Raw genomic sequence first — 21,571 nt, 5'->3', positions numbered from 1 at the left:
CACAGATATCTATTGGGTGAAAAACCACCAAATACATGATTTACATGGGAGGCAGCCAACACACAGCCACCGGAGCATAAATTCGTAAAAACCAAAAAAATAAATACATAAAATCATTTGCAATCGGCATTCTCACACGACCAGACAATAGGTTTTCAATTGTGCAAAATAGAATTAATATAAAATAAAAGAACCGGAATAATCAGAGCGTATTGTTCAAGAGCCGATCTGAATCATCTCTCATCCATTGCGATTGTACCTAAAATGGAAAAAACAAAAAGCCTGTCGAAATGATTGCATGAAGATGGGGCCGCCGCCGGCGACATTTCAAATGACATTTTCCGAAAATTTTCGCTTGCCGCAACATCGCTGTAGGTCAGACGGAGAGTTGGAAATAAATGCTAAATCAATTTTCTGCTGCTGTAACTGCGGCTGCCCGCAAATTGCATTTTAGCCTTTGCACACGCCAACCAAACTCCTCTTTCGATTTTTTCACTGCGGCTGGGGACATAAATTAAGCGAAAACTTGGCTGCCTGCTTTGTGAACGAGTGGACAAATAAGTTTGTCCATTTGTCGCAGGACACTCAATCATCTAAAGTGGAAAGTGGTTATGTACGCTATAAGCAAACTGCGCTGAGGGGTATATTTTACCGGAATTAATGGTTTCCAAACAACTTGACAATTTCGGGATACCGGACTCGTGTCTATTTTCCAGTTTATTTACTCCAATTCATTATGTTTAATTTTTTTGAAAATTTAGACAATAAAATGATATTAGAACTTGGGGTAAATATTAAACGCAAATTCAAGCTGTACAACTTTTTAAACCTGATTATGATCTAAGCTATCAGTTAGACAGTTGTTAAAATAAATGACTAAAATTACATATTTAATTTAGTCAGGTATAGAATATTTAAGAATATATGACTCATTTCCACTTTTAAATTTATTTATTTTTATTTTATTTTTATTTATTTATTTTTATTTTAAATTTATTCTTCCAAAAAATGGATGATTTAGTAAACATTGCGATAAATGGAAATCAATATGCTATTACTGTTTTCTCTCTCTTAATTGAGGTTAATTTTCTAAAGCCTAAATACGATTTGGAGACCTATTTTATCTTTGAGCTTAACTCTAGACCTTTCCCCATTGTTTATGTGAAGTGACAAATAGACAACAAATTGCACAGCTAAAAGTCCAGTTTATCTTCAGATTTACTCAAATTAATAGTTAATTTTCCCTTTTCCCAAGCTCAAATCGAGAGCATCTCTTACCCAAATGACAAATGAATTCCTTAAATCATTAATGCGTTTAGATTAATGGGCCAATGCATTGATTCCTGGGGGCTGCGTGTACAAATGCTAATGATGAGGTTGTCTTTCATTTATCACAAATATTGGCTCGCACAAAACAGTGTTGATGTTACTTGGGCTCGGGCCTTTGTGGGTCACATCTTCACTGTGCAAATAAACATTCATCTTGTTCGCCTTTTGCCACCCATCCCATTTTAACCCAGTTGAATGCTTTCTATTGATGGCGCCCGCCTTTGCACAGTTTGTTGATTTTTGTGGTTAATGCAAAATGAGTTTATTGTCCGTGAAATGGCCAAAAAGCAATAAATACAGTAAAAGAGAAAAACGCGCGCGTTTTTTATTTTTGTCTGCTATTTTTTTCCAGCCGCTGTATGCTTTTCACCGGTTTTCTCGGTTGTTGCCGCTTTTACATCTCTCGGACGACTGAAAAGCTGAAAAATATTGAGCGCATGCGCCGCTGCTTTTCGAGTGGCAGGTGGCGACTGCGCAGCAGCGGCTCTGTCGACGTCTAAAAATACTGCCCATTTGTTTGTTATTATTTTGTTAACCTTTTTCAGTGGCACGCTGCCCCGCCTCCCATCGCCTTTTTTTATATTTTTCTGTTATTGTTCGCCTGCAGCAACAATGGAGCAATTTCGAGTCTCGAGTTTCAAACTTTTTAGCCGCTTACGTTTGCTTTTTTATTGCCACCACCCGAGGTGGGCCTCCCAGAGTTAATGAAATTTTCTTGTTTAATCGGCAATGGCAAAGTGAAAAGTAATTTGGCGCCCAATTAAACCGAAAACCAGTAGCACAAACTGTGCTCTCATTATCGAGTCGCGGAGATGTTTAGCCCCCAGAATTGCAATTGCCGCACCATCAAATACGAATTTTAAATCCGCACAAGGGATCTGCGGCATTAGGTGAAAGGTCGTGGAACCCCTTTTTGCTTTCTCGAACCCCTTTCTACAGCTCCCTCTGGAGATGATGATGCCCTTTGAATGACAAATGAGCTAAGTCTGCTTCTGTTGTGTTGTTTAAATCGGTGGGATAAGCTGTTAAAGTCGTAAGACAGTGGGTGGTAGTTTTTGTGGAAAGTCAGTGGCAAAGCAGAGATTTTAAAAAATTTATGTATATTTTGTGTTTTTATACATTTCTATTGTGATGTTCAGAAAATATCAAATTTGAATTTTAAAATTGTTAATAATTTTTTTTTAGAAATAATAATAACTTTCAACCAAAATAAAAGTAATTTCTAAAAAAAAATTTTTTTTTAATTGTGTTTACTTTTGAAAAATTATAGGAATTTTAATTTAATTTCCTACATTAAGTTTCCCCCTCTTCCTTTAACTTAAACTTCAATTTTCATATATACACAAAATTTTGACAAAACATCCGCAAGTATTATTGTTCAACAAAAGTTGATTTTCCTAAATTTTCTCTAAAGAGTTCCCGCCCCATAAAGCCAAAACTCAACCCACTGTGTGTGGTGCCATGTGGCAATGCTCGTGAATAATGCAAAACAAAAAGTTCCCAATGGCAAGGGGTCGGCCTGATGGGCTTTGGGCCCGGCTCTGACTCTGGCTTTGGCTTTCGAGCCCCAGCAATGAACTTAAGTGAACTGTGGACCCACAAGTACTGAACCCGCTTCCTCTCCCAACTCACTCGTTGTTGAACTTTTGACGTTGGCAGCAGGTATTTCGTATTTCGTCATCGGGGAGAGCGGCGTCACCTAGTTTAGACTAGGAATTCGGGGGTTCGAATCTGCGAACCGCTCACCGCTCGCCGCACAACAACAAAGCCGGCGGAAATGCGTTTGCTCACTTGTAATCAAGTAACTCGAGCGGATGCCAGAGCGTTGCTCATCATAAAGCAGCAATAGCGAAATATTGCAACACCGGGTGCACTGTAAAAAAATTCATAAAATAAACGGCAACAAAAAAAATTTTTTTTTTGAAAAATCTGTCTGGAAATATTGTACGGTTTTTGAAGTCGCAAAATTTCTAAAATATTTCGCTTATTTTATATTAAAAAGTGCAACAAATATTTGTATAAAATCATTTTTGAAAGGATAATATAAAAATTGTGAAAAATTTTACGTAAAATACAAAATACAAATAAATTTTCAAAATTAAAATAATTTTTTTCTGTGTGCTGATTGTCGCTTTTAACCATTGAGTCAGTGAAAGAGTGAGGAAGTGAGCAAGTGAGGCACTGAAGCACTGACGCAGTGAAGCGCAGAGCAGCCGTCAAATTGATGCAAATGCCGCGGACTCGAACTCGCACAAGAAACTGCTCCCAAATGGTCCGAATCGCTCTTCCACTCTCGCGCCGTCTCTTTCTCTGGTTTTGGCCAGCTCAAAATGACTTTTTAATGTTGTGACATGTGGCCGTTGCGAACGCATGTGTCGCGCACAGAGTTTTCCCCTTTCATTTCGTTTCATTTTCCAACGTGGTCAAATTGGTTGCCATGCACGCATGGCTCGGGCTTTTGATTGGGGTTTCTGGCGGGAATGAGCTTCCTGTTTTGTCGCCTTTTGTTTTGACTCCCACCCCCCGATCTTTCCACTTATCCAGCTTTCTGCCCAGCCAGCGTAACCAATGAAATAATTTTTGCTCTTTTCGAGCCTTTTCATCGCTGAGTGCAGGAGGAGCGCCCACAAAAGAATTTTTATTTATAAATACGATATACGGTTTTATTTTCGGCAAGCGGGTGGCTTTTTTGGCGTATGTGTAATGAAATAAGTCAAGTGTGACTAGAGATGGTTTTTCGAAAATATTTCAAACGGCCTTCGAGCGGAACTGGTGAATAAAAGTTCTAAGAGTTGAATGGCTGCGTAGATGGAGTAATATCATTTTTAATTGGGGCTGTGTGATATAACTTTATTTCTTGAGTGCTTACCTACCATTTCGTAACCTTGGTAGCTTTTACTTTTTTGATTTAATTGTTCTTAATAATTACATTATAAAAAATTCAACAAGGAATATAAAAAAAAAATTAAAAACAAGCTTGAAATAAAATAAAACTGGAATGAGACTTTTTAAAAAAGCGTAGAAGAGCAAAAAGGTTTTTATTTAGTTTCAGTTGTCCGTTTTTTAATGGAATTAGTTTGAGTAAAAATAAATTACTTTCGAGGATAACTTATGCTTTTAACCACCACCACTCTCTTTTCCTACTAGCATATAGTGCTTTGCTTTTCCTCTCCCTAAAAAGAAACGTTTCTGCCAATTTATCCAGCATCAGAGGCAGCATCACGTCCTGCATAAATTGATACGAATTACACTTGTGCACCCCAGATGATCCTTTGAACTAGAAAGCTTCATACTTGAGCTATGTCCGACCCCATCTGCCCCACTCCCCTCCATCTGCCCTGTGGCACTATCAAATTAAATCCTCCAGCGGAATGTTTTATATGAAGACGTGTTTCGAGATGGAGTCCAATGCGAACTGCGTGTCTCGTCTCGCAAGCGAAGAAACAGCAAAAGGCAACAATGCATTTGGGCCAATTTGCAGTTGAAAGTAGTGCAGGCCAGAAGAAGACCGTAATGCACTTGCAACGTGATAGACAGATGCCCCTACTCCTGCCTCCCACCATCCCATCCCACCCATTCCTAACTGCATATTTTCAATGGCAACTCTGATTTGTTTTCCCTGTCTGCCCATCGATTTTCGATTTTTACACTATAGTGGAGGGTATACTTATATTCCATAAAGAATATCGTTGTTTAATGTTTAACCAAAAAAAAAAAAAGAAAACTATATTTAGATTTGTGCCAAATGTGCACAAAAGAGCAGGAGACTCTTTATTTTAGAGCCGTGAGTTTGTGCCCCACGTTGGGCGCCAATAAATAATAACATTTTGTTTTTTAAAATGGAAAGAGTATTTACATTTTATGTTGGAATTTATTTATTCTTGCATTTATTTGTGTAAGCTCTTTTTAAGTAAGAGCAATGTAAAGAACAGCACAGCACAGCGAAACCGTGCTGAGCAAATATTTCAAAGTGCATATTGAAGATGCAACGAAATGGAAATGAGAATTTTAAAATTAGGACAAATGCTGCAAAACTTCTGGCACCATTTCTGCATTTTATATTACCCTTGTGCTGAAATCTCAAATGTTTAGCGAATCATGGACGCTTCTCACAAGTTGCTGGGTCCTCTTGAAATCTGAAAACCACCCGACCTTCCTTTCCACAGAGATATATACGCTGTCTGTCGCCTTGCGATTTGCACCCGACGGATTCCACTCGAAGTAAGAGTTCCGTTAGATTTCTTAACTTGTGTATTTTTCTGCGCCTTTAAAGTTGCCAAAGTTGCGAAAAAGTGCAATAAAGCGTCCCAAGCAAACGCTGAAAAGACCTGCGAAAGTGCAGCCAAACAATAAATAAAACATATGCCTTCCGCCCTTTTTTTCTCTCTTCCATTTTTCCCTCTACAGCATCGCAGTGCATAAAAGCCAACTTAGTACCTTGTTTTTGTTTTGTTCTCTCGTCCTGTTTTAGCCATTTTTCTCCCTTTCTTTGGAGAGAAAATTGCAAACTTGTTTACGGTGTTTTGACACATAAACAAGCATGCATACATTCATGCAGGGCGGATGGAAAAAGTTTTTTATTTCGAATTATTCTCACACTGCTTTTAGAACCACTACGACATCTTGTTAGGCAGTTCCGAGCACCAGATGGCTTTTTCCAAAGTCAGGGCAAATATTGGCCGTAAGTACATAAACTGCACTCGGAAATATAAGCTTTAAAATACTTGGGATTTTACTCTTACATGTTAGAAATGGTTAACTCTTTAGTTCAAACGAAACGAAAAATAGAAATATAGAGAAGGCGCTTCATTAAAACTTTTACTAAATAATAATTGAAAATTTTAATTGCTAACTCATAATTTTTTAAATTCATTAGTAATTCGTTTGTAATACAGTTTGCGATTAAAATAATTTAATAATAATTAAGTTCGAGTTTTAAAACTTTTTCTGGATTTGGTTCAAGTTTGTTCTACTGTATAGCATTATACAAAGTAACTATTGTCACGACGCCATATGAAAATATGGTAAATATTTATTTTCCAAGTCAGGAAAATGCAAACAAGTCAAACTAATAGAAAGGAGAGGGTCTATATAATCGGAATATATGCAAATGTTTAAGGTGCACATGTGTGCTTACTGATTCGTTTGTCAGTCAGGCAATGTATGTATCCACGGATGGATGGATGAAATGCATACAGGAGCGGATCCTTACAATTTTACTAGTAGCTTTGAATTAAAAAAAAAAGATCTCAAAAAATGTAAAATAATATTTTTCACAGCATACTTTTAGACACATTTTAAAGTGTTTTTAAATTGTCTGAAATATTTATTGTGTATTTCTATCTATTTAGGGATTCTTATTTTACCCATATTTCAAAACCGATGGATGATTTGTAATGTAATTACAATACCCTAATGAAAACCCTCCGATTCCGCCACTGCTGGCACTCCTCCAAGGGCCTCGGGTACTCCGGTAAATTACATTAGCTTGGGCCTGGCGGAATGTTGCTTGTTCTGTTCGCTTGTCAATTTGTGCATGGCATTAATCAATTGCATGTGCAAGGCAGCTACAAAATCTGGAGGAGATAATCGGACAGATGACGGAGGCTGTGCTGCAGAATTTATCAGACAGCAGACACGGGTCTGGGAAAATGTTATACGCTCCGCCAGACATTGACAATCTCAATGTCTGCGTTGGATGAAAGGGGGAAAGGGGAATACAGACGCAAAATAGCTGGGTGGGGAAAGCGATAGTCGCTCGTTACGCCTTTTGCCTGTGCACACACGTACACGTAGGCTGGCAATTTAGTGTAGCCTGCTTCTGGGCGTCGCGCCTTTCCTGCTTTTCTTGTCCCAGCTCGTTTGCGGAAATTGTCTCAAGTCTTGCTTTATTTCCCAGAGTTTTCCACCGCTTTACTGCTGCCATCATTTGCACACATTCAGCGGCAATTTGTGGGCTCTCACTCATTCTTTCTTTAGGCCCATTTCGCTTCATTTAAACCGTCTTTGGCTCGTTGCTGCTTTCCACTTTTCATTCTCATTGTGCAATTTAGTGTGAAATATTTATTATACAGTCAGACAGGCGTCGTCATAAACCGCAGGCGTTGCGGGAGGTACCAAAAAAAATGCAATTATTTAGTTCTTTACATTGACGGCAGTCGTACAAACTTTTTCCACATTCTAATTGGTAAATTGTTTGAGGCTGTTCTATCCTTCTTCTGTCCCATTCTCGCCACTGACAATTTTCCTTTCACTCTATCCTTCTATTTTTATGCCTTCAAATTAAATTTTGTGAAACTTTTAGCCACCAATCGTCCTGGTTGTTGTTCTTCTATTTTTCCGGCTGGGTTTTTGCATGCCGAAATGTGCTTGAAACTTTTTTAATGAACATCGAACGTCCATAAAAAAAGTTTATGTCCCGGAAGTATGCGTTGGGTTTGGGGAAACACTAACACATTGAAAGTCAATCCAATTTGTTCACTTGAGCTTAGAAATTTATTGAGCCCTAACAACATTTCTAACGATCTTTTCTCCTGTTTTTGCTCTTCTATTTACAGGTGAGTTGACAGAGTAAAATAAGACTTAGCAGGCCAGAAACGAAAAATACACGAGAAGTATGCCTTACACGTAGTGCTGACACCAACACGAACACACATACAACACAAGCACACTTACACAGTATCCCCGTTTGAATCCATCACCCATAAACACAGAAAGAAAAAATTCTAAGATCAAGAAAATAGAATTTTACATAAAGGACATTCTAAATTAGGATATCTAACGTTTTCAATGATACATTTTTTTAAAGAAACTAATCAAGTTTATTTGGTTAAAAAACACCTTAATCGAATGTCAAAGGTTTTTTAAACAAATGGGTAAATATAAAAGTGATTTGTTAACAAAAATTTTAATGTATAACTATAAGTATTCGACAGAAAGTAAACATTTTTGCTTACTATTTAATTTGTTTTAATAATATTTTTTGTAAAACTGTTTTTAAATAATTGCTTTAAATTATTTAATTTTTTTTTCTTCAGTGCTTAAACACAAAGACATTCTCTTATATAGCAATTTCCATAAAAATGTAGAGCTCGAATGATACGTGACTAAATGTTGAGGAGGCTGCCAACGGTTAATCTTAACCCATGTCCCGCCATTGACACATTCCGTGCCCATCTGTCCTACGTATGCATAAATCGATTGGTTTATACAGGGCCAGTGGCCAAAAAATTGTCATCGAATCGCTGTTGTATCTTTAACATCTTTATGTACACACTTCCGCCCATTTTTCCATTTCCCCACACGCCCTGCCCTCCATCCATCTTCCGTTCCCGAGTTGCCAAAAGCCCGTCGATACATTATCGCCTCTCGGAACACGCATTCTATATGCAAATGAAGCGACTGCCTGTCGGCTTGTCTGCAACTCCGTGTGCGTTTGCAATGGAGGCAAAACAACAACACCACCGGAATATTGGCGGAAAATATAGGAGAACAAAAAACAAGACTTTTCGGAAGCTGGGAGAACAATTCAATTTTTGGCCAAGCCAACGTTGGTTGGGGATATCAGAAAATGGGTGAATGTTATCCGGTAGCCGGGCAAAAATCGACAAAATTTTCTTGCACTCAATGAGCTTTAATTCAACAGAGACTTTAAATTGGGTTTTGCCTTTTTCAGGTTCCATTCGAGTCTCAAAAAGTTTCAAACCACTTGAAGTGCATCAGCAAATTATAATTAATCCATAATTTTGGACAAAGAAGGCAGTGTCCTATTTAAAATAAAGAAATAAAATAAATGTTTTAGATGATATTTTAACATTTTTAAAGTTTCAAAAACTTTTGTGATCTAATTAAATGAGCGTCTCTTGTAGTTTTAATAAATGTGTTAAGTTAGACAATTAAATATGTAATTAAATGAACTCTAAATGTTCAGAATGAATAATATAGTTCCCTACTGTAGTTTAAAAGCGAATTTCACAGCGAACGAATCACAAAGTTTTAATTTCCTATGAGAGATCCTAGTTCAGACATCAACAATTGAAATTCCAGCTGCGGCGAACTGTGCAATTGAAATACTTGGCTGAGAATGCTTATATTTATAAACTGGAAAAAAGCCACCCACACACGTTTGAGGAGGGGAATAGAAATCCGCTTTAATTGCTTTCTGGCAACCCTCATCAGGTTTCGGGCTTATGCATTCGCCGCTTCGATGGCGGCAGATTGGAATTTTGAGCAGCGCCAACAGCTGTCAGCAGGGGGCAGCTGCCACGCCCCCTGGCCAAAGTCCGACACCCAAAGCCCCCGAGTGAGTGCATACTGGACGCCACGCCCCCTCCATCTATGCCAGTATTTATCCTTCTCATGTAGGCGCCGCCGTTGGCAATTTTAATTGCCGTTCTTTTTGCCATGTCCATGTCCTCAATTGCGGCCTCAATTTGGCTTTGCTGCCATTTAATTAATTGGTAAAGTGTTCTATTTGTTTTTTTTCTTTGACCCGCCAATTAAGTTTGCAAATCAAATCGATTTAAAAGTCATCGCCAACGAAAAAGGTCACTAATTATGTTGGCAAAAATCTTCACGAATTAATTTTCCTCCTCCACCTTTTTGTCAGACAGAAAGTTTTCTCATGATTTTCTCGTCCTTTTTAACGTTTTGCGCTAACCCGCATAAAACTTTTGATGAATCTTTTTCGCCCCGACTTGAGGAAAAACACGTGCAAATTTATACGACTTTGTTTTTCCGAGTTCTCTCTGTTTCTTGCTTAAAAACATTGATTATTTATTTTTTCTATGCTTTTTCAACGTCACCGCTTTATCGCTTGAAAAGTTACCAACTTTATTTTGAATTCACTCAACACTTCAAGACTCATTTCTGATGTTACAAATTTATCTATCGCCTTTGTGGCTTGAGCTTTTCTAAGCAAATCCTCACTTCATTAAACCGTAAACTTTATGATGAAATTGCCAAGTCAGGCCAAACTTAAATGGCTGACTTTTAAACCCTTCTGTCTTAGGCGAGCATTTGTCACACCCGCAAAATGTGTTTCCTCCCCCCTCGTCAACCGCAGGACATAAATATATCGATGTCCAGTTGAGGCTGATTAGAGAAAGGGATGTTGGGGGGGGGAGGAGAAGGGATCTGGGTCGGTGGTCACTCACACGCCAGCAACTTTTATGGCTTACCAGGAAACCCTTCCCGTCACATACGTCTCCAAGGATATTTTATTAGCTCGCCCTCCCCCGGGGTACTTGACCCAGAACCCAGAACAGAATCCTTGTTACACTCGAAAAACAAATTAGGGTCACTGTTTCCCATTTGTCTTAGAGGCAAAGTGACAAGTGTCGCAATCAATTCAAAGCTTTTATTGAATCTGAAGTCAACATTAACATAAATCGTAAAATGTGGTTTGTAAATCAACGTTTAAGTTTGATTATATTTCACATCGATCTTCGATAAGCTCTGGGTTTTTGAAATCACTTGGGAAGGATCTAAAAGTTTAACATTTATATGCTTTGGATACAGATTTACGATGGGTAAACTTTATAAACAGAATTGTAATATTTGATTTTTAGGGTTTACGTTGCTCTTTGGAAAACATCGATATTATCAATACAATATTGTGAAAATATCGAAAATATTGATACTGTCAAATATTGATTTTCTATGCTCTATGGTAACCTTGCTTTTCGCCTTCTTTATAAATGTATTTAAAATTTTCAGAAGTCAATTAGATCGGGAGAAATTAATGTGAAAGAAAAACAAAACAAGAAGTTTTAAGTCACTTATACTGAAAGAAGAACTAGGAAGGGGAGTATATGCTCCAAATAATGTTAGTGTGGCAAAGAAAATAATAGTTTTAAATTCTGAGTGTAGTTATGAGGAAGCTCGGTGCAACTTACCGCTTTTCCCGCTGGCGTGACGACGTCGACGTTTGTGACGTTCGAAAATATCCGTTGCCCATCGTGCCGCCATAGCAGAGGCTGTGACTCTGTCCGGATCCTATTTTGACGTGCAAAATGTGCCGGACTCGGAGGTTGACTGGGTTCCAATGGGGTGGGGTCTATAATACTTAGTAGTTTCGGGCGACAGACTGCCTGCAAGTGGAAGATAATAAAACTGCGGCTTGACATTTAATTTGCGTAAAGTTTGTGCAATTAATTAAACATGCTCGAGGCGTCTAAAAATACACACGAGGCGAGGAGCAACATATGGCGGAGGCATTATCTGTTTAATGAGCGGCCAAGTGGGCGGACGATGAGAGGCATCCTCCAGGCTCCACACGTCACTTGCCCCACTCAAAATGTCGCCACTCGACGGCCTCAATGTCCTCGTTGTCGCCATGTGAAGTGCTTAAAGAGTTCACCGAAGCGGGTTCTTGGGGTTATGTTCTCTTCTGTTCTGTTCTTGTCTTGTTTTCCCACCGGCCCCGGGAATTACATACCGTACACGCTGAGGCAAGGCAATCAGTGTAGTGGGGAAAACACAATTTCCGCTCTGTGCGTCCAGAGTCCAAGGTGAGGAGCAAAGTTCTCCTCGGAGGTTGGGCGGTCTGTTTGTTTTCGGGCCAAAGGAAGGCGCATCAAAGCGGATATTTCACACAGTACATTGTTTTAAAAAGCAGTAAATTATAAAGTGCAAGGAAAATCGATTTTGGGCGACAAGCAAAACCCTGTTGAATTTTCATGTCTCACATTTGTCGTACAAAGTTTAAGAAATTTATGGTTCATCCATTTCAATTTGGCCATTAATTGTACCAAATCAAAAATAAGCACTGTTTTGAATAGCTGGCAGTCGAATAAAATACGATTTCTGACTTTAATTGAATGATAGTATATAAACTTCAACATGCCGAAGTTACCTTGGTTATTTCTGAATACCCCAAGCTTGTTATGTATAACTTAACTACTTATTATGGCTTCGATTTAGCCATTATGTTTGTTACTTATTGTTTAGCATCCTCATATTTAAGTCATAAAATTTAAAAACTTTGTCTATCTAACAAAAATCCCCTGCAGCATCATTGCCGTACATTTTATAGGTAGAATACTAAAGTTACGTCCTAAACAAGAGAAATGCATTACACACAATGGAAGACAGAACATATTCTGTGACCTCGCTAGGCCTACGCTGCATTTATAGATCATTTCAATTTTTAATGGAGCCTCTAAAAACAGATTCCTACTGCCTTGGTCTATATATACGGCGAAGTGCTCATGGTCATAAATTTTTCCTATATGCCTTCTGCCAAACCTGCCCTTCAGTTCTGCAAATGTCTCTCCAAAAACAAAAAGGCAAAAAGCATTGCCCACTTCTGTGCGCCAGACACTCGACCAAGTTGCATTGAAGTTGCCTGCATCCCTGCACTTTGTTACCCGCTGTTCGCTGTTTGTCTTGGCCCGCAGTTTGGGATTATTGTGCAAACTCCGCAGTTGCCTTTGGCTTATGGCGCAGAATGGGATCAAGGTGAATAAAATAGGAGAGCAAACGCAAGTAAAATATTAAAAAGGCCTAAGCACAATGCAAAAACACAATGCCAACCGAAGCGGTTGAGGTTGCGGTTTCTGCGGTACTCTCTCTTTTTTTTTTTTTTGTTTTCTGGCTCACACAAAACACCACCCACAGAGCCACCCAAGCTTGTTGAGTTTTCCGCAAAACTCTCTGCGCTTTCCGCGGCCTTTTTCCATTAATTAAGTGAATACCTGGCGGGCCTAAAAAAGCAGCAAAAAATATATCTATCCACGAAACTTAATTGTCGTCTAGCTCAACGGGATATAACCTGAGAATTATTGCCAGTCGGAGAAAAATAAGTGAAAATAAGCACAAATCGATTCATTTTGTACCGAATTATTTGGTTCAGAAAATCAGGGATTTTACGGCTCTGGCATTGGAAATAAACAAACAAGCCACCAAAATAAAGGGCCACATAAACGGGGATATTTCAAAAGATTTTGCGCTGTCCTGCAATTTCATAAATATTTTATGAGCTTAAAGGCGCATCGATGCTTTATAGCTATGGCTGCCAGAATGTTGGTATGGGGTTCTGTATCTGTTTGCCCTCGGCTTACGCATATTTTTCCTCTTTCAAAGTTTTCCCATTTTATTTCATGTTTTGTTTTCCCCCCTCGCAAAATTCGTTCTTGCTTAATTTAAATAATGTGTAGCAGTATGAAGGGCTTTTATCCGCTCAGATGGCGCGGAATTAAGTTTAACTGTGGCCACATTAATCAGGCGAAAGGGAAGTCAGGAGTTGCGAGGAAATTAGATTAGTTGCTAGTAGCTGTAAATATAATGCGGAAAAGCGGTTTATGTACTTAACGAAAAGTGACACATTTAAAAAAAAAATTAAATATTTATTGTTGTAAAAAGCTTTGAAGAAGAAACTATTAATGATAATCCTTCCTAATATGGTAAATAGCATTGTATCCCACAAATCTCTAACAGAAAGTAAAAAACCCAAACTCGTGGCTTTTTCACATCGCTTTAAATAAAAGCACATTCTGAAAAAACACATTAAATAAAATTCTGATTCTTAATTACAATAATTGAAAACAAAAATTCAATTGGGAATTACAATAAATTTAAATAAAAATTCACATTTGAAGAAAAGCTAAACTTTTGTATAAAATTAAGGTTTTTCCAAAGGAATATATTTTAAAACTGGCTTTAAAAGTGACACGAAAAAAGTATTTCCGTTGCATGTGAAGAGTGATTATAATATTCACAATTTTTCACATCGAAAACCATCTTATCTCGTTCATTCTTTTTCGGAGGCAATCAAACTGAAGCCTTGCCTGCCATTTATTGTGTTAATTTTGAGCATGACAATGGCATTAAGTTTAATGTTCCTGCATTTCGGTTGATGGTCTACGGCCACGCCTACTCTCACACCCACTCCACCGCCTTTAATATTTGTGTGTGCGTGTCACTTCCCGGTCCGATAAAGAAAACGTTGTGACAAGCCAGAGGCTCCTTTATTTTTTTTGTTATTTTTCCCTGCTTTTCCTTCCATCATGCGTCGCGTCGCCATCAACATTTTTCGCCATTCAGAACGTCTGTTTTTTCCTGATGTTTTTTTTATTTTGTTAAACACATTTTCGACTCGCCTTTTTATGTGCATTTTTTGCGGCGTTAACTGCACGTACCATCATTTTTACTGCGCTTTTTGTGTGCAAAGGCTCCTTGGGCTACCTTTTTGTGTTGCTTGCCTTTTGATTCATTATCCAAAAATAAAAAAAAAGGAAAAAAGGGAAGGACCTGTCATTTTTGCACCTACATAGGCCAAGCCCTCTTTTGGCCAAAAAGCCCTTTTTTGATGGAAAATTCTGTTTAATTTCTCTTTTCGTATCTCCTTTTTTATTTCATCACCTACTTTTTGCGCCTCTGCCCATGCCTACACAATCATTATCATACCAGAACCAGATATCACGCGACTCACTTTGACCGAGCTGAGGACGCGGCTAAGAGCCCTCGGACTGAGTGCAACGGGCCGAAAACAAGCCCTAGTCGAACGGCTACAAACATCTACCAACTCTAGTGCAGCTACGGTACCACCAACAACAGGTCCCAATTTGTCGTCGGAGGTGTTCATTGGGGAGATCGTAAATAATTCCGACACGACCTCTGGCCCCCCCAAAAACACTGTTCAACAAAATGGTAGGTAAATGTAGGTAAATTTTGGAGGGTAAACTCAGTTCCCCAGACACTAGTTTACATTCGTTTTGCCGGTAAAATGGTAACCACTACTTTATTGGGCAGTTTGATAATAAAATGTTTTTATTGAACATGAAAAAAGTCAAGATTCCAAATATGAATTTAAGCACTTTTTAAATTATATAATTGGTAAGTTGGTCCTAAAATTAGATTCTTCCGAAACTAAAGTAAAGTAAAACATTAAAAAACTTTTTAAAATTAAATTAAAAGGCTTTTAAAGTTTTTTTGTATCAATTTTGTAAACTAGTGTAATCAGGTAAAAAGAAAAGGAAATGAAGACAGAGCCCTGAGCACGGAAAACCTTGTAGTCTTCACTTTGTCATCCCCATCGAGCTCTAATACCCGCCCTCGACTTACCTGCTAATCGCTCGGTCCTGCGCTTCCCGTGTCCCTTTAATTTGGCTTGATTTTTCCTTTTTTATCGTTCAATTTAAGCGTATGTTTTTGGTGAATATTTTATGCATGCAGTTATTTAATGTTGTTGTCAGCCGGTCTGGGGTGCGGCTTTTTTAATTTGATTTAAATGCAGAGGCACACACAGGCTGGCTGGGCGAAGAACGTGGCACGCGAATCTTGTTGAAAATGTACGAAAAATTAAATCACAAAAAATATGCAAACACGAGGCGGTTGCCGGAATTTTTAATAATGCACAAAGGACAATTTTTGCTGGCATTGCAGGATGGGCGGTGGTGGGAGGCAAAGGACGAGGGCACAGTACTGTGCCATGTAATCATGCAATGCTCATGCACAGACACACGCACCTCTACACTCCTCTCAGATATTCAGTTTTCAGGTTCCCCTCGCACACATGGAAATCACGGCAGCCAGCAAGGCTCCAACACATTTCTCACAGGACATTTCTCGTGATTGCGATGTGAACTAGAAAAATATAATTCAAGCTAAAAGGTGGAAGCAGTCATCTTATCGAGAAAACGAATTTTAAGTGCTGGGTTTAATTCTGAGAATTCTCCATCCTGGTGTTTTCTTTGTTTGCATTTCTTGCAGCAAATGGAAGAGCTGGGTTGAAAATTTAAATAATAGTTAATTGCAGGCGATGGAAGTTTCACAGAGAGAAAATAAAATCTACTTTAAAATGTGAAATTTCTAAGAACTATGAATTCAGATTACGTTTCTAACACACCTCGATTTCTATATTATATCCCAGAAAAATAAATATTCATTCTGTATCAAGCCGAAGGTTAACAATAAAATTTAATGCCATCAATAAAGCTTTATTGTTTGATGTGGAATTCCTAATTTTATTTCCATACTATTAATAAAATAAAGGAGCTTGTTTATTTTTTATTATTGTACTTAAAAAAAATTAGAACTGTTTATTTATTTTTTTATTAACATGTTATTCAACTCAGTTTTGAGAGTTTCAATTAATTTCATTTTGAGGAAAAGCCGGACAAGCCGGACACCAACCCCAAAACCTAAATATTTAAAGGATGCTAACTAAAGGTAGTGGTCTTGTAATTATTTTAGCAATTTTCGGAAATGGGTTTTCTTAGCCTTGAGCTGCCACTTAAGATAGTCCCTTGTAACAATGATTTGATTGATGAACTGCCTTATTTATTTTCCCCTGTGCATTTCCAAGGCCCTAACCTGAAGTAACACACAAAAAGGAGCCGACTGTTATAAATTTGTGGGCTGATTGCCGCTTGCATTTCCGGCGACGGAAGCGGTCGCCACGTTCGGGTCTAAACTCTGGCCTCATTTGGTTTGCCAACCACGTGTTTCCACTCATGCACTATATGTATTATATGTACACTACGGCCGGGTTTTTGTGCGAGTTGCCTGACACTTGTTAGCCTTGTTTTGGCAGGGATGCGGAAACTGGCTATTAAGTTTTGATGAAGCAAAGTTGCGGCCTATCAAAGCGTTGCCGTGGGCGAACATTTGACATGGCATTATCAATGTTAGCACGTTTGCTGTCTGCGGTGGTTCGTGTTTCGCTCAGAACTTGTGGCTATATATGGTATACAGTATACAGCATATAGAAGGTAGTCCTTTTTTTGTTTTTGTGGGCCAACAAAATCTGTGACAGCAGCACAAACTTTATTTCATTTGGCTGTGGCTGTCATAGTTTGTAAATTAAACTTTTTCGGATGGTATCTCTGTAGTGTCCTCTTCCATATATCACACGAAGAATGTCTGCTGACCACACGATAACAGTCCAATAAATCCAGTTTATACCACCACACTTGATATATTTATTTTTTCACAATTTCTCACTTAATTGAGATTATTATGTTATAGTTTCCATTGATTGCTTTTTTCGGTTGCCACGTACACACAAATTATCCGCCACTCAAACGTCGAGAGAGAAAGACACACACGTCTGCTAGCGCGAAAATCTGAAAGTTAACTGAAAATTAAAACAAAAATCTGAAACTATCAATAAACGCAGAAGCGAAGAAGAAGCCCACGGAGGAGGCGAAGAAGCAGCAGCAGCGAAGAAAAAGAAAACATAAAATGTTTAAAATCCCAAAAAATCAAAGTCCATGAAAATAATCATCGCAGAAGCCAAAGCCAGCGAGCAATGAGCGACGGACTTCTTCTTCGTCGGTTTAAAACTTCGACGGTTAGCCAAGCTGCAACAGCAACAGTAACAACACTAGTTACCCACATTTGGCGCCGACTACAATTGCTAATGGGTTGAACAGACCCAGCTAACACTTACAATCAAGCCCAGTTGGTAAAGGCGATTTAAACTAATACACAGAGAGAAAATTGGTTGCACAAAAATATGTGCATCTAAGCATTTTAACAACAAGTATTACATACACATATTTATTAAAGTAAACGAATTTCTACAGTTCTAGTTTATAATATTTTTTATATATTTCTTAAAAGAATGTATTTTAAACAGCAAAATTATTTTAGATTAAATTGAACTCCTCCAAAAATAATAAATAAATTATATTATTAAATATTAATTTATTGTTATTTATGTAACTATTAAAATATTTACTATTTAAAAAAAAGTATCTTGAGGAATATTATTTTCAAAGATAAATAAAACTAAAATCAGGATTTTTTTATTTACTGGATTACTAACTTTGTACATAAAGCAGCCTAACCCATATACACAACTGTCTTTCTCCGTGTAAATCATGAGAAGAAAATCTTCATTAGAAGTTGGTGGTGCTGTGTTGGTGGCTGCATTGCATTGGCGTGTGGTTGCATTCGGTGGCTGCTTGCATGAGTGGCAGCGATACAGATAAATATATGTTTGTGCTACTTCATGGCTGCATAAATCCCACATGCGACAAAGTGAAAACTTTTCGTTGGCCGCACAGCCCGAAGAAGATGACTATCATCTTCACTGGGCGATGCTATGCGGTGCGATGCGATGCTATGCAGCATCTGGAATGCGATTAGATGCCGCTAATTGAAATGTTTGTCAAAATTCACTATGTCATCTATTTCAAAGCCTAAACTGCCTCTTGCTTATGGCCAACTTAGTTGCACCTTTTTCCAAGAGGGGAGTTAAACAAGACACGCCTCAGCAAACAATTCGAACGCCTAACTGCATTTGAATTGAGCCAGCAGGCTGGCGAACAACCTTGAGTGGCTTTTGGTTAATTACAGCCGAGGAAAACTGCATCACAGAGTGTGGCACACATCCGACTGGAGAAACTGTTTGGGGAAGTAAAGGAAGTTTGCCGAAGAAGTCCATTTGAAAATTGGCAATCAGGAATGTCTGGCATTTCGCAAACTCCGTTCGAGGCTAAAGCCATGTTTTGAAAATCAATAACAAATTTCACAAAATGAAAATATACTCTTATACCACAATGTATTGAGGATTTTGCAGAAAGTAAAAAATACAAAACATAATTGAAATTGATTTTGTATGCTGGACTTATTTTAACATTTTCATTGTTAAGCTAAAAGGCTGCAGATAATAAAAAAAAAAGCATACATTTAATAAAACATGTCATATGCTTTTTTGAATATTTTTAATAAAGAGTGACTGGAAAATATTCTTTCAATTATTTATACTTGGCAAACAGCAGAATATTTTGTTGATTAAATTAAAGCAAACAAATAGGTGTTAGAATTGTGCAGAAAAAAATACATGCGATTTTTGGAAATGTTTTTATAAACGTTCACTGAAACTGTGAAAATAATCTATTTTGTACTTCTTTCTTATTTTTCCCCTAGACGACATCTATGTGGAATATGTGAATGGTATGCCACATATGACTGTTCGGCTTCCCAGTCGCAATGAACTCTGCCAGTTCGCCCTGAAACCGATCTCCCACAACGTTGGCGATCTGTTAGCCATGCTCAGAGCTGAGGATCGCGGCATCGACCGAGCTGCGGTGATCAACAGGCATGGTGTGAGGATCGCCTCGTCCTGCACGATCGACAGCTTGCTGGACGATTCCTTTAGGTGGGTTTTAAGTCACAAATCTTCAAAGTGATCAATAAAGTAACCATTTTCAAATTACAGCATACAAATCAACAACCGCACATTGGAGGTCAATCCACCGAAACGTGAGAGGATCACAGTGGAATCAGTGGACAAAGTGGGTGATGTGCGCAAGGTGATTGCTCAGGTGAGGTATTTTAAAAAAAATGTCTATGAATTTAAAATAAAAGTATAAATATTATGCATAGCTCTACGAGGCATTCAACGTGGGCGAATATCAGCTGGAGAAGAGCAATCAACTGGCCAAGGAACTGGAGACCCTACGCTATGAACTTGAGCCCCTGGAAGAGGTAATCTTTCAAAAGTTTGACAGCCCTAAAAATCATATTATAACAATACTTAATTGATCTGGAAAGTAAGAGATCTGTAAAAATAATATTATAATAATATTTAAGTTAAACAACTCTCTAAAAATATTAATATAATAATATTTATTTGTTAAAATTTCAGAAAAAACTAGAACTGAGCAAAAAGGCAGCTCGTCGTACCAACTTTATGACTTGGATGGGTCTGGGATTAATGTCCGTGCAATTTGGCATCTTGGCGCGCCTGACCTGGTGGGAATACTCTTGGGATATTATGGAGCCCGTTACCTATTTTGTTACCTACGGCACGACAATGGCCATGTATGCCTACTATTGCGTTACCAAGAGGGTAGGTTTATTTTTAAAAATTAATAAAAAGTAAAGTAAAATATTATTATTATTATTATATTAATATTTTAGGAGTACATGATGGAGGACGTGAAGAACCGCGAGTACTCGCTCACCCTATATAGAAACGCCAAGAAGGTCCAATTCGATGTGGAGCACTACAACGATCTGAAGCGGAAGTCGGCGGAGTTGGAGTACAATCTCAGAAGGATCAACGATCCGCTCAACATGCAATTGCCATCGCATCTGGTACGCACCCAGGAAAATACACCACCAACCCAAATCGAGGAAAAGACGGAGCGGAAATAAACTTAAGGGCTTCTTAGTCACAGAGACAGGGGAAAATGGAAACTCAAACTATTTTTAACTTCCTCAAATTAGAAACGAATAAAAGTCCGCCTTATAGCTAAAGAAGTTCAGGTGATCGAAATGTTGTAGTCAACGTTAGAAATTATTTTGTGGACGCATCACATGTTGTGTAAATTCAAGCTTAGTTTTTCTCTTTATGTTAATTAAAATGTTTTAGTTGTTTATTTTACGATTAATTAGCCTAAGCCAAAGTTTGACGATTCGCAAAAGCGTACAAGGTTAATCGGACGCCTGCAGTTTAAAGAGCTGATAACATTATTTTATGTTTAATTTTTAGTTATTTATTGCAAGTGAGAGATTTGTTTTACGCCTAAGGCAAATATTGTGTGTGCAAGTTCTAGCAAAATATATGAATTATTTATTGACTATTATTCCCGTATGAGTTCTATATTTTTTTTTCCCATTTTAGCATTCAAAGAAAATACCCGAAATAATGGTTGCTTACCTTTAGCATTTAACATTGAAGCGTAAGGCATACTTTTAGGTCAAAAAGTCAACAGACTGTTTTTATTATTGGGTTTAAATAACACCTATGGAAAAATTAGACAGAAATTAGATTTTGGCGGTGAAATTGTTGAAGTTTATTTGAACTACTGCGAAAAATCGCGACGACATTAATAAACCAATCTAACTAACCACCAAATATTAAAGACATCGACAGTTATAACCATTACCCGGATGTTCGTCTTTCTGAATGCCTGCGGTCCAATTTTTCAGTGAATCTGAACTCATCCAGTGAAATCTACTAACTCTTCATAAGCTTTAATATACCATACACTATGAGAACAACTAGAACGAATCAATTTGTAAATAAAAACGCACCAACTATTCCATTAAGATTTTAGCAACGGAAAGTAAGCCATTTCATGGAGCGATCGTAGTTAGTAAAGTTATCGAAATCCTAAGCGTAATTTAGTAGGTATGTTAGATATGTAAATATATAAACTGCTGTGTTTCATGACAACGTAAACGATATGTAAGAATCACACACGATTTATTTGCAATGCGCGAGTCGAGTCGAACACAAAAATTAAGCTTAAAATTAGTTTAGAGTAAGCCTGTTGGGCTCCCA

The 21,571-nt window shown here is 37.9% G+C and overlaps 2 protein-coding genes across 5 annotated transcripts in view; one reads left to right on the top strand and one right to left on the bottom strand.

Moving 5' to 3' along the window:
* Positions 1 to 20,870, top strand: part of MCU (mitochondrial calcium uniporter) — a 48,246-nt gene extending 27,376 nt beyond the window's left edge. For all 3 annotated transcript variants that reach the window (XM_070214403.1, XM_070214402.1, XM_017155113.3), the window contains 5 exons: positions 19,207 to 19,438; positions 19,499 to 19,604; positions 19,666 to 19,767; positions 19,928 to 20,131; positions 20,203 to 20,870. In XM_070214403.1, coding sequence (XP_070070504.1) covers positions 19,207 to 19,438; positions 19,499 to 19,604; positions 19,666 to 19,767; positions 19,928 to 20,131; positions 20,203 to 20,439 — 881 coding nt within the window. In that variant the 3' untranslated portion in view covers positions 20,440 to 20,870. The remainder of the gene's footprint in view (positions 1 to 19,206; positions 19,439 to 19,498; positions 19,605 to 19,665; positions 19,768 to 19,927; positions 20,132 to 20,202) is intronic.
* Positions 1 to 21,566, bottom strand: part of jv (javelin) — a 34,460-nt gene extending 12,894 nt beyond the window's left edge. Inside the window, exons 1-2 of one of the 2 annotated variants that reach the window (XM_017155109.3) lie at positions 20,945 to 21,566; positions 11,226 to 11,420 (exon numbers count right to left, since the gene is read on the bottom strand). In XM_017155109.3, coding sequence (XP_017010598.2) covers positions 11,226 to 11,287 — 62 coding nt within the window. In that variant the 5' untranslated portion in view covers positions 11,288 to 11,420; positions 20,945 to 21,566. The remainder of the gene's footprint in view (positions 1 to 11,225; positions 11,421 to 20,944) is intronic. The other variant, XM_017155108.3, reaches the window with a different exon arrangement.
* Positions 21,567 to 21,571: the final 5 nt, after the last annotated feature.

This window comes from Drosophila takahashii, chromosome 3L, assembly GCF_030179915.1.
Source record: "Drosophila takahashii strain IR98-3 E-12201 chromosome 3L, DtakHiC1v2, whole genome shotgun sequence".
Lineage (NCBI taxonomy): Eukaryota > Metazoa > Arthropoda > Insecta > Diptera > Drosophilidae > Drosophila > Drosophila takahashii.
This window is presented reverse-complemented; position numbering and strand designations above follow the sequence as displayed.